This window comes from Rhea pennata, chromosome 5, assembly GCF_028389875.1.
Source record: "Rhea pennata isolate bPtePen1 chromosome 5, bPtePen1.pri, whole genome shotgun sequence".
Lineage (NCBI taxonomy): Eukaryota > Metazoa > Chordata > Aves > Rheiformes > Rheidae > Rhea > Rhea pennata.
In genome coordinates this window covers 63,942,718-63,956,739 of record NC_084667.1, presented here as the reverse complement: position 1 = coordinate 63,956,739, position 14,022 = coordinate 63,942,718, and the positions used below count along the sequence as shown (strand labels likewise).

General features: G+C 37.0%; 1 protein-coding gene across 1 annotated transcript in view; it reads left to right on the top strand.

Moving 5' to 3' along the window:
* The window catches only part of LRRC9 (leucine rich repeat containing 9), a 47,514-nt gene extending 47,134 nt beyond the window's left edge, over positions 1 to 380 (top strand). Inside the window, exon 32 of the mRNA XM_062577304.1 lies at positions 202 to 380. Coding sequence (XP_062433288.1) covers positions 202 to 380 — 179 coding nt within the window. The remainder of the gene's footprint in view (positions 1 to 201) is intronic.
* Positions 381 to 14,022: the final 13,642 nt, after the last annotated feature.

Genomic DNA, 14,022 nt, shown 5'->3' with positions numbered 1-14,022 from the left:
TTATTTGTTTATTAAACAATAAGCACAAATTTCAGTCTGTAAATTAAAATTTTAACTGTGCTGAAAACTCAAAGGAAATGATATAAAAATCATTGTCTAGGAAAATTAGGAGGAAGAAAAGGGGAACGAGTGGAATTCTTGATGACTGGTAGCTGGGTAAGACTGTGTAGGGAGAATATCTATGTGCATTTTGTGTTGCAGATAAGTCTAAGAACCCAGGAATTATAATAAATAATCCTCGAAGCATTCATGCAGAAAGAGCTCTTTGGCAAGCCAAAGGAACAGCAGCAGCTAATCTTCTAAATCATTTGGCTCATCACAGTGTTACTTCTCGAACTACCCAACTACTTCAGAACAACAGAGAAAATAAAGGCAGGTGAGGCTGCTACCAGACTGAAATGCTGCTTTTCCTTTTCTTGGTTTTGCATCCAAAGCCCTTCTCTTCTTCCTTCATTTGCCTCATGTGCAAGAAAATACTACTTTTTTTTCTCCAAGTTATGTCAAATTTTCCAGTTTCCAGCTCCACCAAAAATGTGCTTTCTCTCTTGCTTTTGGTAAAACTCACAATTCTCTAGAAAGACAGAGGAGAAAACAACTTAAATTTTTGAAATTAGAACAATAACTATCAAATGGGGTCATCTGTTTAACAGAAATAAACTTGTATCACCCAAATCCCTGTTAATCCTGTTCTATTGCTAGCTCAAGACTTTTGGGTTTATTCTTTGTTTTCTGTTGCTTGCAGCCTTGTTTTGTTAAGTTATCAAAAATAGTAAGTACAAGAGCATGAATACAAGAGTGAAGCTGTTACTGTGATTAAATATATCTGAAAATTGTGATACTGTTCACAATATCTTGCTATTATTGAGTGTCAGCAGCTGAAGTCAGCCTGTGTGTGATGAAATACTACACTAGTTTATCTTATTGTATCAAATATTTTTCTGCAATGAGGAAATGAACAGACAGGTTTGACACTATGATTTTTACGTTTCCATCTTATTACTAAAATCTACTATCTGAAGAGATTCCTTCAAAATCAGTTGTGTAGATCTACATCAGTGGGATGATTCTTTGTGCAATCAATATGCATGGTTGCTTTTCTTAAAAGATTCAGCCCCAAATAAGCATTGTTCTTAGGCATATTTCATATATCATTATACATGTAAAGCATGGTATAAGCCTTCTCTTTGCTAGCAAACTGTGTTAAAAGACTGTAGGTTTTATTTTGTCAGTGGAAAAGAGACAGCTATTTAAGGGCTTGTTCTAAAAGATGTTTCTCACACATCCATCTACAGTTGGTGTTTCCATATGCACAAAGGTGATAGGAGTAGTTTCCACAAAGTCTCTGAAGAGATAAACACTTTGAATGAACCTTATTCTAGCAGGTAGTACCATGTTGATACATACAGCAATGATAGCAATGAAGTGACATTAATCATCATGACTGATTTCCACAGGGAAAAATTCCCCCTAAGTGTAGATTTAAGCTGACTTCTTCACAGGACTGAATTCTACCTTAACTGCATACTCTCCAGGATACTTTTACAGGCATTTCTGTTGCACTCATAAAATGGGTTTTTCTCACTTAAAGCAGAATGCATGACTCCTTCCCTGTCTTGTGGATTGATCCACACACATTAAAAAAACCATATGGACATCATGTATTTTTAAATAAGGTAGGTGAGAAAGTGTAGCAAGAATTCTCTTTTGCTATGTATGTTTGCCTTTCTCACATGGCACATGTGTTCTTTCATCTCTTCCCATTTCCCTCAGCGTATTGTAACATTACAAAACTATACATAAAGAGTCTGTGAGGTTCAAATTTAATATCACTTTTTATGAAATCCAACATGCAAAAATTAGAATACAGGAAAGACACTCAGACTGTCATAAAAAAGTGTTTGCCTGTGATTAAGCAATACTAGTGATGTCATCCCAGATTAGAGGAAGTGGTATGTTAGGACAAATTAGGACTTTTTTAACCTTTCCCCTCATGACATCATTTCAGGCAGAGTTTAAGCTATTCACATGTCTTAATTGTATACTTCCTACTTTACTGTAGTTTTCTTTGAAGTATTATCTTCCTTGAGTTTCTTAAGTTTAGAACTCTCAGCTTGAGGATAGTTCTACTATCTCTTAGCATTTTTACATTTATTACTGATATTTGCACATTAATTTCTATTTTAATGGAACTTTTTAATAATGAGAAATTTATACAACATTAAATAAGAAACCAAACAAGAATGCTGTTATTCAGTTTTAATGATTTCAGATACTTTGGATCTGTCTTTAGTTCCTAGTACTTTCTTTTTTAAAAAAAAAAAACTTCAGGGAAGATTCACTGATGTGTCAAAGCAGGAAGACTACAGTAATCATTTCAACTGTGTTTACAGTTGTTTTATATCACCAGAAAAATGCAAAGATAGGAAGGCATGCAGCTCTTCCTTAATCTATGGTCAATTAGTTAATTTGTATTGTAATGTAAATTCAACATGGACCATGTATCTATGTAGGGAGGAAGATCCAAGTCTCCTGAGTCCAGAAAGTTTTTGTTTTAAGGTTCCTTCAGATCTTTTACCAATGCTTTTTCAGCACCAACTCCGTCCACTGTCCTGCTGCCTTTGCTTCGTTGATATTCAAGGTACCATGCAGCTACGAAATCTTTTGAGAGAGCTACTACTCATTCACCAGTGTGGACTTTAATTCACTCTGTTCAGTTTCTTGTGCTAGTGAATCCTGGAACTGTTGCATGAAAATTAGCTGTGGATGCCACAGGGTGATTGGTTGATGTACCAATATTAAGACAGTTACCCTTTGGAGTCAGCTGAATTCTTGCCCTAAGTCTATATGTGACCTATTTAATCAAAACACTTGTACATGATTTTTATTAATAACTTAGATTTACTGCCACCTAATTTATTCAAGCGTAGTCTATGTATAATGTATTTATTTCTCTTGAAAGTTTAAAATGCATGTGTTTTTCCTCTTTTATGATCAGAAAGAGAAATGACCCATGCAGGAAGGAAAAGCTCTTGAAAGATACAGTTTCATCTCACTTTATTTCAAAAAGTACCAGAAGGGTTTGCTTGAATTTTCTTAGACTATTCACTCTTTTAAAGAGTTCATTTATGTTTGGGGAAGGCACTCTCTGCTTCATGTACAAAAAAAGGAGTTGGAATCCCTCACTCACTGTGCAAAACTGAACTTTGCTTTATCAGTGGAGTCCCTATGACAGTCCTCTGCGTGTAACAGAACTTCAAGTTTGTTTGCTTTTTTGAGTATTAAGATATTCCAGCCTTCGGCATGTCCAGTTTTCATTATTGTAGTTGTAAATCATATTTTATTAGAAGGCAGATTCCACCAAAAAGAGGTATTTGAACTGGAATGGAAACACTTGTGTTTAAGAGTGTTTGCCTTTTACCCTTTGATGGCACCAAGCAATCTACATCCATCAGCTGGTTGTAGGTGAGAGCGATAATAAGATAATACATTATTATCTTACGAGGTTCTTTCAGGCCACGTTCTGGCTCCCTCATGTTGGGTCTGTACAGTTTTTGTGCTGTGATTATGTAACTGGAGCAGCTTTCAAAGCTACTTTCTGAGCGTCCAGAAAAATCAATAAGTTAGACTGGACTGAGCTAGCAGATGTAACAAGGTGTTTATGAACTACTAATGGCGTAGTACTCTGCTTGCCATTTGTGAGCCACCAGCTCCTATGGGGAATGTGATAACTGACTTTCAGCAGAATTGAAACTGGTAAGATATTTAAGCCTTGCAGGGCCAGCAAAGCAATACCCAAGTATGTTTACAAATCTGGCCCTAAGGGTCTTCAGTGTTTGATCTTCTTGGTGAATGATCTCTTCTTTGTTAAAAAAGTTATTAAAATGCTTCAAAAGCACATGAGTGTAGTAAAATACATGGTGAAATCTAGGCCTGTCTGTATTAATGACAGAGCTCCAAGTCCCAATTTCATCTATGAAGTGTACATAATAAAGCTGTTGTTACCACAGCATCTGACTTAACAGGATATTTATGTCTTAACTTCCCTAAATTAACGCATCTTTTTTTAAAGCAAAGTCTCTATGGTTTGACTTTGAATTGTTTCTTTTTTTACAGGAAGGCAGCCAATAGCCTCTCCAAGCTAAATTGACCATAACAGTCAATAACATCTATGAAAATGAGAAACACTCTAGGAAGAATTCTTCCTGAGGTGTGCTGCACAAACTTAAGTGGCTTACAGCAGGGAGAATTTGGCCCTTTGTACTTGCATTCACAATCACAGTATAAAAAGTAATTATGAATGAATGAAACATGAATTAACTAATAAAATTCTTGAGTTCAGTGAAGCAAGCATTCTACATGTAGAATATCTGGATCCCAAGCGACACAGATTCCTTTGGCTTTTTCTGTTTTCACTCACCCTGCTGTAAATCAATAATCAAATTCCTGAGCTTACCTGACAAGAAGTCTGAAGTCAATATGATTTCTTCGGATTTCCACTGGTGAAATGGAGAGCAGAGTCTGATCTCTCCACCTTTACTCTATACTGTTTTGCGTTTTTTCTTCTCAACAGCCTCATGATCTGAATTAATTGCTCTTCAGTTTTAATACACTAGGAAGATACCATGCTTCGTGGTATAATGAATTTTCTTGTGAAGTTAAGGAAGAAAGTAAGTCATCACTATGTATGGAATCAAGGTTTTATGCTGATAAATTTACAATGCCAATTTTGTTCAGCTGCTCAGAAATCTGGTTGTAGGTATTAACAAAAATTGCCACTTGGTTATAATACATGCACTTAAATAGGGCCTTTTACATGTATGTGTGTATATACATATATATGCGTGTGTGCATATGTGAGCAAGTATGAACACTAATACAAGGAACAGTAACAAAAGTACATCTGAATGTAGATTATGCACTTCAATGTTGCACTCATTTTTAAAAATACATTTTTTAAAATTATGTTTTAAAATATATCACACAGTTGCACTTGTATAAATGATGAAACTATCAACACGCTATTCTAACTGCTGATTTATAGTAAAATTGTAAGTATTATAATGTATTTAAAATGTTTTAAAAGTAAATGTTAGCAAGTTACCATGTTGTTCTTTAATTTAAAGTGCTTAGAAGGTTTTAGAGTACTATCTCTAACGTAAGAGCTTACTTCTAGGCTTAAAATATTTTTCATAGCATTCACTTCACATATCAGGTCAAATTAAATGGCTGTTAAAGTTATTGTGATTTTTAGATTTCATAATTTGAGTTTGTTTAATTTGGAAACAAACATCATTCTCTGTGAATTACATGTTTTAATTTTTGTAATTAAGAAATGATTATGCTCAATTAATATATTTTTGATTTGAATGAGGAATTAGTAGTTTATTTACAAGTAGGTGGCAGGTAGCAGGTGCAAAGATTGTTACCAGACTGCAGACACTCATGTTTTGGTCAGATCCTCTTCTGGGCCGGTCGCTTTCTTTGTCTCCTGTGCGGTTTGCAGGACAGCCACGAGGTGTCTTTGTTGTACTGTAGATTCTCTAGATCACAGTTAGCAACACATGTTAACAGCACACAGGATAACAGAGACTCTCCTCTGACTTCCTCCAGGTTAGTGTGCATTTGTACCAGCGTAAGAGATTACCGTTAAAGGTTTAGGTCCTCTTTTACAGTTTGCAGGACCAGGAAGACCAGTGTAGTGCTGCAGAGCTCAGCAGCTGTGAGGACAGCACAGTCTACCACATATCTTTGCGATCAGGTTATCTTTGTTTTTTGATGAATTTGATGCCCTGATTTCTTGGGAAGTAAGTCTGAGTGTCACTGGTTTTATATTTGGTACAAAGAAATGGAATCACATTATGTCTAAAGGTCACTGCCTGGCTGTTACCTACTAGCAGTCAGGTTTGCTCATTGCAGAACAGAAGGAGGGATCTGAAGAAGAACATAGCAGTAGTGTTCAAGGAGAACAGTTTTACCCCTGCAGCGAGCCCAAGGGAGAAAGAAGCATGTGAGTGAGTAGCTGGTGGAGCAGCTGGTGGAGGTGGGGGAACACCACAGAACATAAGATACCCTCTTAGGAGTGAACTAGTTGTGAAAATACCATGTTGAGGAGAAAGAAGAGTAGGACTGCTCATGCAGCATGTGGTACCCACGGCCTTGTGCCGCAGATCCCTGTGCAAGGTCAGTCACAGCCCCCCCATAGGTAACAATCTGATTTTAAGGCAAGATTTAACAATTGGTCTATTAACAGTAGGGACAAGGGGAGAGGAAGGTGGTGACAGTGACTTCATACAGTCCTCTGCAGAGACTGTTCAGGACAGATTTTTGCTCTTATACTCTCCGCACAATTTTGAACCCCGTAGAAAGCCCCTTGAATAATCTGCTTGGAAATATGCTGTGCCTAAGGCAGCCAGGATTTCCTAAAGGGCTCTGAGCTTCTGTGGCATGCGACAGCCATTCGAGATGGAGAGAACTGCTCTTGCAGCCTGCTGCAGGAGAATAACTTCTCTTTCTATAGACTGTAAATGCACAACTTGATGAATGCCAAATCAGAAATGTGTGTGTATGCCCTCTAGCTTTCCTTCTTTCCAGTTCTCTGGACTTATCTATGCTTGTGCATAATTTTTTTATTATTTCCATGTCTCTCAGAGATTTTAAATTCTGCCTTTGCCAGTTGCCAGGACTTTAAGTGTAGAATTTTGTAATGGAAGCATAATTCTGTTCTTGGAGATAACTACACTCCATAAAAACACACTTCAGCATCTCCTGTTTTAGCAAAAATTTTCCATTATCAGTAACAGTATAATTAAAGATAGTTAAATGCAGAAGCACCATAGATATACAGGGCACTCACATTACAAAGCTTTTACAAGAGATCTCTTCATGTCTAGGACACACTGGTACAACACTGTAGATTTAATATTATGTATGTCAATTCCAGAAAATTCAAATTCAATGAGTTATTAAGTTGATATATTTAATAACATTTTGTTTACTTTTAATCCATACTGCTTGTATGCAACTATGAACACTATGAAAGTGTGGCAAAAGGGGCTGCAGCAGAAAGTGGATAAAGACCTTGAAGTTGTAGTCTTACACCCGTGCTTCTGGTTCTCTGGGATAAATTTAGGGATCGTTATGAGACTCTGTAAGTTATGTTGGAGTACGAAGGGTGACAGAGGTCCTTCTCACACCCGCTGAACTGCGTACGTTTGTGACAAGCCACTTTGCCATGGCCTTGCAGTGGAGAGGCATTAGTAAGGTATCTCCACTCCCAAACCTGCCAGTGCAAACCTAGGTGTAAGTGGTCAAACGGTTCATGGATAGTTCAGCAGGAAAACTGTAATTAGGTTACTGACAAGAAAAGGGATAAACCTTTGAGAAAAATCCCAGACAAGGATTTAAAAGCTAGCAGTAGAGACACGTGCAATGCTTCGGCTGGATGCACCCAGGATTGTCTGCATTTACTTACCAGTATGTTTAATGGGAAGGATCTTGGAAGAAAGTAAGCCTCCTCGGAGCATCTTTGTTGAATCTTATTCAACAAGCATACTTCTGCTGAAGGGAGCAGACTTGCCTCTGCATACACCATGGGGAAATTTGGCCCAGGAATTTTAGAGGTGCCACAGAAGAGAATAGTTTTGATCCTATATATGCACTGAAATCAATGGGACATTTTGCTTGGAAAATGAATGCAGGAGTGGCCCTTAGTTTTTCTCTGGCTTCTCAATCTAAAGAATAGTGAAGCCTCTCTTCAGATAAACACCATTTGCCAGAGCTGTTACATACATGCCCTGTAAAATACAAAATGAAAGCTTAGAACCTGAATAATAAAGACATCTGCTACAGAGGCCTCACTTCTGCGACTGGGCTGAACTGTGAATACAGGAGTCTGCTTATTGCCTTGTTATATAATTTTGCATAAAATTGATGGTTAAAAACACAAAACAAAACAAAACTTTGAATTTCCCCATCTGTGTATGTGCACAGGCATTTCAGAGGTACTAGTACTGTAGGATTTCAATAGCTCTGGTCTGCAAAGTGTCATCCTTTTCATCAACCATTTAATTCTTCTAAATGGGTATTGCTCTTCTTCCTGTTATGGATTTCTCCATTGCTGCTACGAAACAGTATTTGCATAAAAGGAACTAAATAATTGATAGAGGATGTGAGCAAGAGCTGGCACACATCTTGGTAGGGGTTTGCTGGTAATCCCAGTGAGTCTAACGCGTAGCTCATAGCTTGTTTAATGGGATGGAAAGTGACAGGGTTTTCTTGTACCTCTGCTATAGAACTCATAGCTTCTGAATGACCTCCTTGTACTTAGCTACTCTTCTTGTTGATCTCACTGCTCTTCCCTCCACCAACGGGAGAATTCTTAAAGGAAGTGATACACCATGGTACGATTTGTGTTCACGTACACCATAAAATGCTGCTGTATTTGAGGTCTGGTGGTTTTGTTCTATTGGTTTTATAAAACAAAATAAAAAGGAACAACAATTCTAAATGGATTGTGTTATTAAAGGTAAAGTCTGGGAATAGCTTTCTTTAACAAGTTTGTTTGATGTTGAATTCAAATCTGAGTTTGATCTTGGGGCTTGGTTTTATTCTTTCCTTATTAAGACCTTTTTGTTGGAAAGTGTCTACTAAAATTGTAATACTCAGAGTATGCAAATTAATTTTGATAGTGTCCTGTAACAGAAGTGATGTACTGAAACTCTTCTGCATTTTAGATGTCTGTCAAAATGAATATATTCATTTATTAAAAGAAAAAAACACACAAGTATCTCATAAATAAAACATGCTTGACAGTTGTCTGAAGAAGTTATCTAAGAATAAATTAAAATCCAATAATTATTCCTTTAGAACATTACAAAATTCTAAAGTATGTATTTTTAATGATAAGCAGCAATATTAGAAGACTCTAGAAACAGCTGGAACGATTAGTACTTTGTTTGGTGAGGGAGCTGTCTTAGCTGCTTTGACAAGCAAACTGCCATTTTCAATGTAATCACTTTTGATTCTACAGCACTTGCTTTGCTTTTAACTTTGTGCATATCCCTCTTGATATTTCTCTTTTTAAGGTAAGATGTATTTCCGTATGTCCATAAAAGTTTCCCTGACAATCCAGCATGCTGTTCAGAATGCCTTTCCTTACTCCTGTTGGGGGATTTGTGAAATGAGGCTTCTCTTTTCATAATGTAAAACATACTTAATATCCTTAACCACTGCACAAATGTTTTTGTGCTGAAAGGAGACTGAAAGTTTCATTGATTTAATTAACCTTTCTTTTTCTCCCATTGGTAAAGCTATTTTTTAAGAACTCCTTCTATTCCTTACAAAATGTGATATTGTATGGTATAAATATTTCTTTTAAAAATAAATAGTTTCCAGGAATCTCCAAAGAGGAATATTTGAGAATTATTAAAAAAAAAAAAAAAAAAAAAAAAAAAAAAAAAACAAAGCTATGAGAATTACTTTTTTAAACTCAAAGCTGTGAAAATACTAACCACGATCCAGATAATTCTGTTCATTCTGCCATTTTCTCTCTTCAGAACTGTGCCTGATGTTTTGGGGAGGGGGGAATGGTTTTCTGTGATAAAAGCTACTGCATGGCATATTTTATTAACGTCTTGATATTTTATTCCCCAAAATATTTTGTATGTGCTTTTTCTATTCTCATAAAAATAAATAGCAAAAAAATATATATCAGTAGCATTTTTTTAATTTCAGTTCTTATTTTTTCCCATCAGTTTGGCTGAAAACAGGTATTTGCAAACACTGGTAGCCTAATTTCTTACGGCCTTTCATTTTTTATGAAGTGTTTTCAAAAGACTTCAATCAACCTTAATGGTGCGTTTTTAGTTAAGGAAACAGAATGGAGAGAAGTCAATTTAAGCTCCCCAATGAACAAGTGCGTACAGAAAAAAAGGCATAAATGGGTTTAGAAAACAGAGCCAGTACAAGCAAAATGCAGCAAGCAGAACGCTCAGGGAAGCCAAGATATAATGGAAAGAGTAAAATACTGCAGAGCTTTTTAAACTAAATACAATTGGAACAATGGGCTGGACCCAGACATCTATGTTAAACTGTTGGAAGGAAGGTGAAAAGCAAGCTGCAATTCTATAACTGGGGCTGCAGACTGCTAGAATGGAAGGGCTTAAAGCTGAAGCAAATGAGTGTAGGGTAGTTCAGCGGGATAGAAGTCAAGTCAAAATTGGCATATTTCACTATTTAATTTACCACGTGAAGAACTGTCTCCTGGCTTTCTCTGTTAAAGGACTATTAGTACCAGCCTCTTCAAAGAAGCTGCTTTTACCACCTCTGAAATAATAATACCTTTTTTGCACACCTATTTTTACTTTAAAAGCATTGGGTAATTAAGCAACATAGCCTCTGTGGGAATACATTATATAGCTACAAAATATATAAATAGAAATACACCTGGGAAACTATTATTCAGTGATTGTTTAATTGTCTCCCATTATTTAAACATGGCATTAATAATACATATAATGAATTTTCTCAAAGCATCACAACCTCACTAGTAAAAGGGGTAAGGACATAAATATTAAAAATCCAAAGACTGAAATAACTCAGTTCTGCTAAACCAGACTTACGCATACTCTCAGTTGTCTAGGTTGGTCCAGTCGCCTATTTGAAACAAATTACTGTACAGTGTACCAGCAATTATTATCACTTGTATCGTAGTGTATCAGTTTATACTTCGTTTTATGCATGCTTACAGTTGTGTACAATTGTTTTTAATATCTGCCTTACAATACGATTCAAGCCATGTGGGTAGCTTAATGCAAAGATTTCGTAATGTACACAAGGATGAGTAGCTCTAAGGCAACGAACATAGTACTCATTATTCTTTTAACGGGAATGTCAACAAGAAGAGGCATTAGAGAGGAAATCACTGTAACACCAAAAGAACATCTGACTAACCACTACAGATGACATGTTTTTTCCCTTTTTATCCTCTTCATGATCCATAAAGGAGGATTTTTCCAAAACAATTAATTTGGTTGCCAAACCCTTCTTAATTCTAAGGAGATTTAAAACTCATCTACTTGGAGTCTGTCTCATGGAGCTAGACCCACAACCGGATTATGAGCTATTCCATCATATGGCTGTTGTTAGTCCAGTTGCTCCTATGTGGTACATAATTGGACTGTTTTAAAAAAAAAGGCATATAAATCACCAAGTCTTCTTTACATTAAGCCCACTGGCACCTCCAGCATTTTATTATTTGCATTACTTTCTCCACAAAATAAAAGTTCAGCCGTCTGAGAGGGAACAAGTTTCAAAAAACTTTTTCCAAATACCCTTGATATACAGTCCCCAAAATAAATACTCATGCTCTAGACTAAATCAGTGAGTAGACAGCAATGTGCACGCCAATCCCACAGGAAAATCGAGGTTTAAGATAGTATGTTAACTGACTCTTCTTTGTGTCTCATGTTGGAGAGCATATGGCAAATTTCCACTTAACAAGAGTCTTGGTTTGCAATACACACTAAGTCCCGTGTTAATTCTTTTAATTACTATCTGTATGTGCATACACACGTGTGTTGTTTTGTTTCTTTGGAGAGAATTAGTGACCTTAAAAAAGCTGAGAAAGACTTAAATCCAGATTCACCTCTTTGTAACACTGACTCAGTGCTGGGGTCACAGTAATGTTTTCTTTCTCCCTGCCTGTGGTGCACAAAATACGTTTTCTGCTTGATCTTTGCACATGAGAGCCAAGATAGGGCCAATGTTTAGATGATATCTAAACTGACAGCTGTGGTCTTGGTCCTCTGATCATCCAAATGAGAGACCTCCTGAATACAACAAATCCACTAGCTGGCCTTGGTGCATGTTTTCCTTATGTAGGAACTGTAGAGGCCACGGAAGATGGAGGGATGTACCAAAGTCTTGTCCCGGGACAGCATCAGAAGTATTCGTGGGTCCACTAGTTTAGATGCACTGTTGGAGTCCTCAGATGAAGATTGCATCCTAAAGTATAAGGTATAAATTCAATTGCTTTTTTTGGCTGCTTCATACCTGCTTGCATTCTTTCAGTGTATTTATTTTAATGTAGTTAGCCATATAATTTTAATTAAGCTTCATGTAAGCATCATCTATAGAAGCCCCAAACTGATAGGTTCTGATTGAAGAACAAAGGTCTTAGCCAAATGCATTAATGGAAAGATCCTTGTTTGCTCCATAAATTAAAAAAGAAAGAATGAAAGGAAAAGAAAGAAAGAAAGAAAAAGACAGAAAAAGAAAGAAAGTTTATATAACATACCGGTATTCATTAAAGACATTGCTTTGCACTTTTTCTTCACCAACAAAATAGACTCCTGGTATGTTATTTTGTAATTGCCACTCAGATCCCTCAACATTAATCTGATGAAGTGCAAGTGTGACAACAAAGTTCCAGACCAACTAAATACACCCTTCCCTTCTGCAAAGATCAATAACGCAGGGACGTCTGCCAGTGTCATTTGTTCTGTCAGCTCCTTGCTGCACCCAAACAGATTGGCCTAGCAATAAATAAGTGCTCTTATCTGGTAATAGCTTTCTCATTTAGCAAATCTAAATCAGATCCAAAAATTAGAAATTTGTGCTCCTTATCTGTCCTTTCACTCATCCTGTTCCTTTCTAGCCAGTTGTGACTGGACAGGATATTGAGTGCACTGACCTTTCTTTTCTTCTTTTTTGCACTGACCTTTTATCACTGTTATTCCAGGGTTAAATATAAGCTGAGTTCAAATGCAAATGAGTAAATGGGATGACTCCAGACCTGACTGTCCAATATACATCAACACTGGAAAAATACATGGTGTGATCCATTATTTTGAAAGAAATAATGAATGAAATACAAAAAAAACAGTGACAAAGTGGTGTTTGAAATGCAGCTTGGGCTGATTATTAGAAGATACAATATAATACAGGATAAAATATCGGCCTGGGAATCCCATGTTCATTCTATAACCAGCAGGGATGAAATATTGTAAGTCAACTGCAAAAGGGATGCTGATGCACATGAGGATCAATCATTCAAATTCCTGCGTAGAATCTCTGCTTTTGCATATGCCTGAATTATTTAAATTAATTCAAATGCCTGATATGTGGTGTGCTAGACAAATAGCTGTTTAAAGCTAAATATTTATAGTTAGAGAAATTATTTTTAACTGTTTCCTTCAAAAAAAATGTATTGGCATCAGAGTTTCATCTTTGGGTTTCAGGTTTCCAGCTTTTAGCAAGTCAAGAGTTCAAGTTTGCTCTGTCTAGTAAATGCTGCCCTTGTCCCAGAAAATAAGTCATCCCGTGGTGCCCCTACCCTGACTGCTCCTCTTTGGAGAGGACGGCTGAAGTTTGAGCTTATGATGAATTCCAGCTTCTGAATTCAAACTATTTGTCCTCCCTTTCTCTTAACTAGAAGCTTTGGCACTCCATCTGCTGTTGTGTTCAGCAGTGTATGAGATCTGTTTTTGCCCTAGCCCAGAATAACAAAAGGGAATTCCCTTAGCATCCCTTATTCTTGCTCTCTCCAGGGCTCCCAGAATGCTCCTTCTCCGTTTCCTTCTTTTTGTACATCTCAAGCCAAATCTAACACTGTTAATTAACAATAGCCCTTTCTATACCTGTTTTATTTGGTCCGTTACATCATCTTGAACCAACAAACTGCGACATTTCCTAAAACAGAAACTGTTTCTAAAAAAGTCAAGCTGGCCAGCTGTTTGGCATCTCCCAGCTGGGAGCGCCGCCTGCAGAATCCACACTTGCTGCTCCTCCATGGCCTCGGTGTTGCTCACCCATCTGTCTGCATAGCATGTCGCCAGCTCTTCCGTTGGCCTGATCTTTATCCTGGGTACCAAAGCAACACGTATTTGGACTGACAGTAACTGCAAGTGTGACTTCTTCTGCTGGAAGTCCCTCTTCAGTGACAGCATTGCTTGCTAGACTGCTGTCTCAAGTTGGTATTTTGCTCCCACAGGTCTTTCAGCTCTATTTCAGAAATAGATGTAG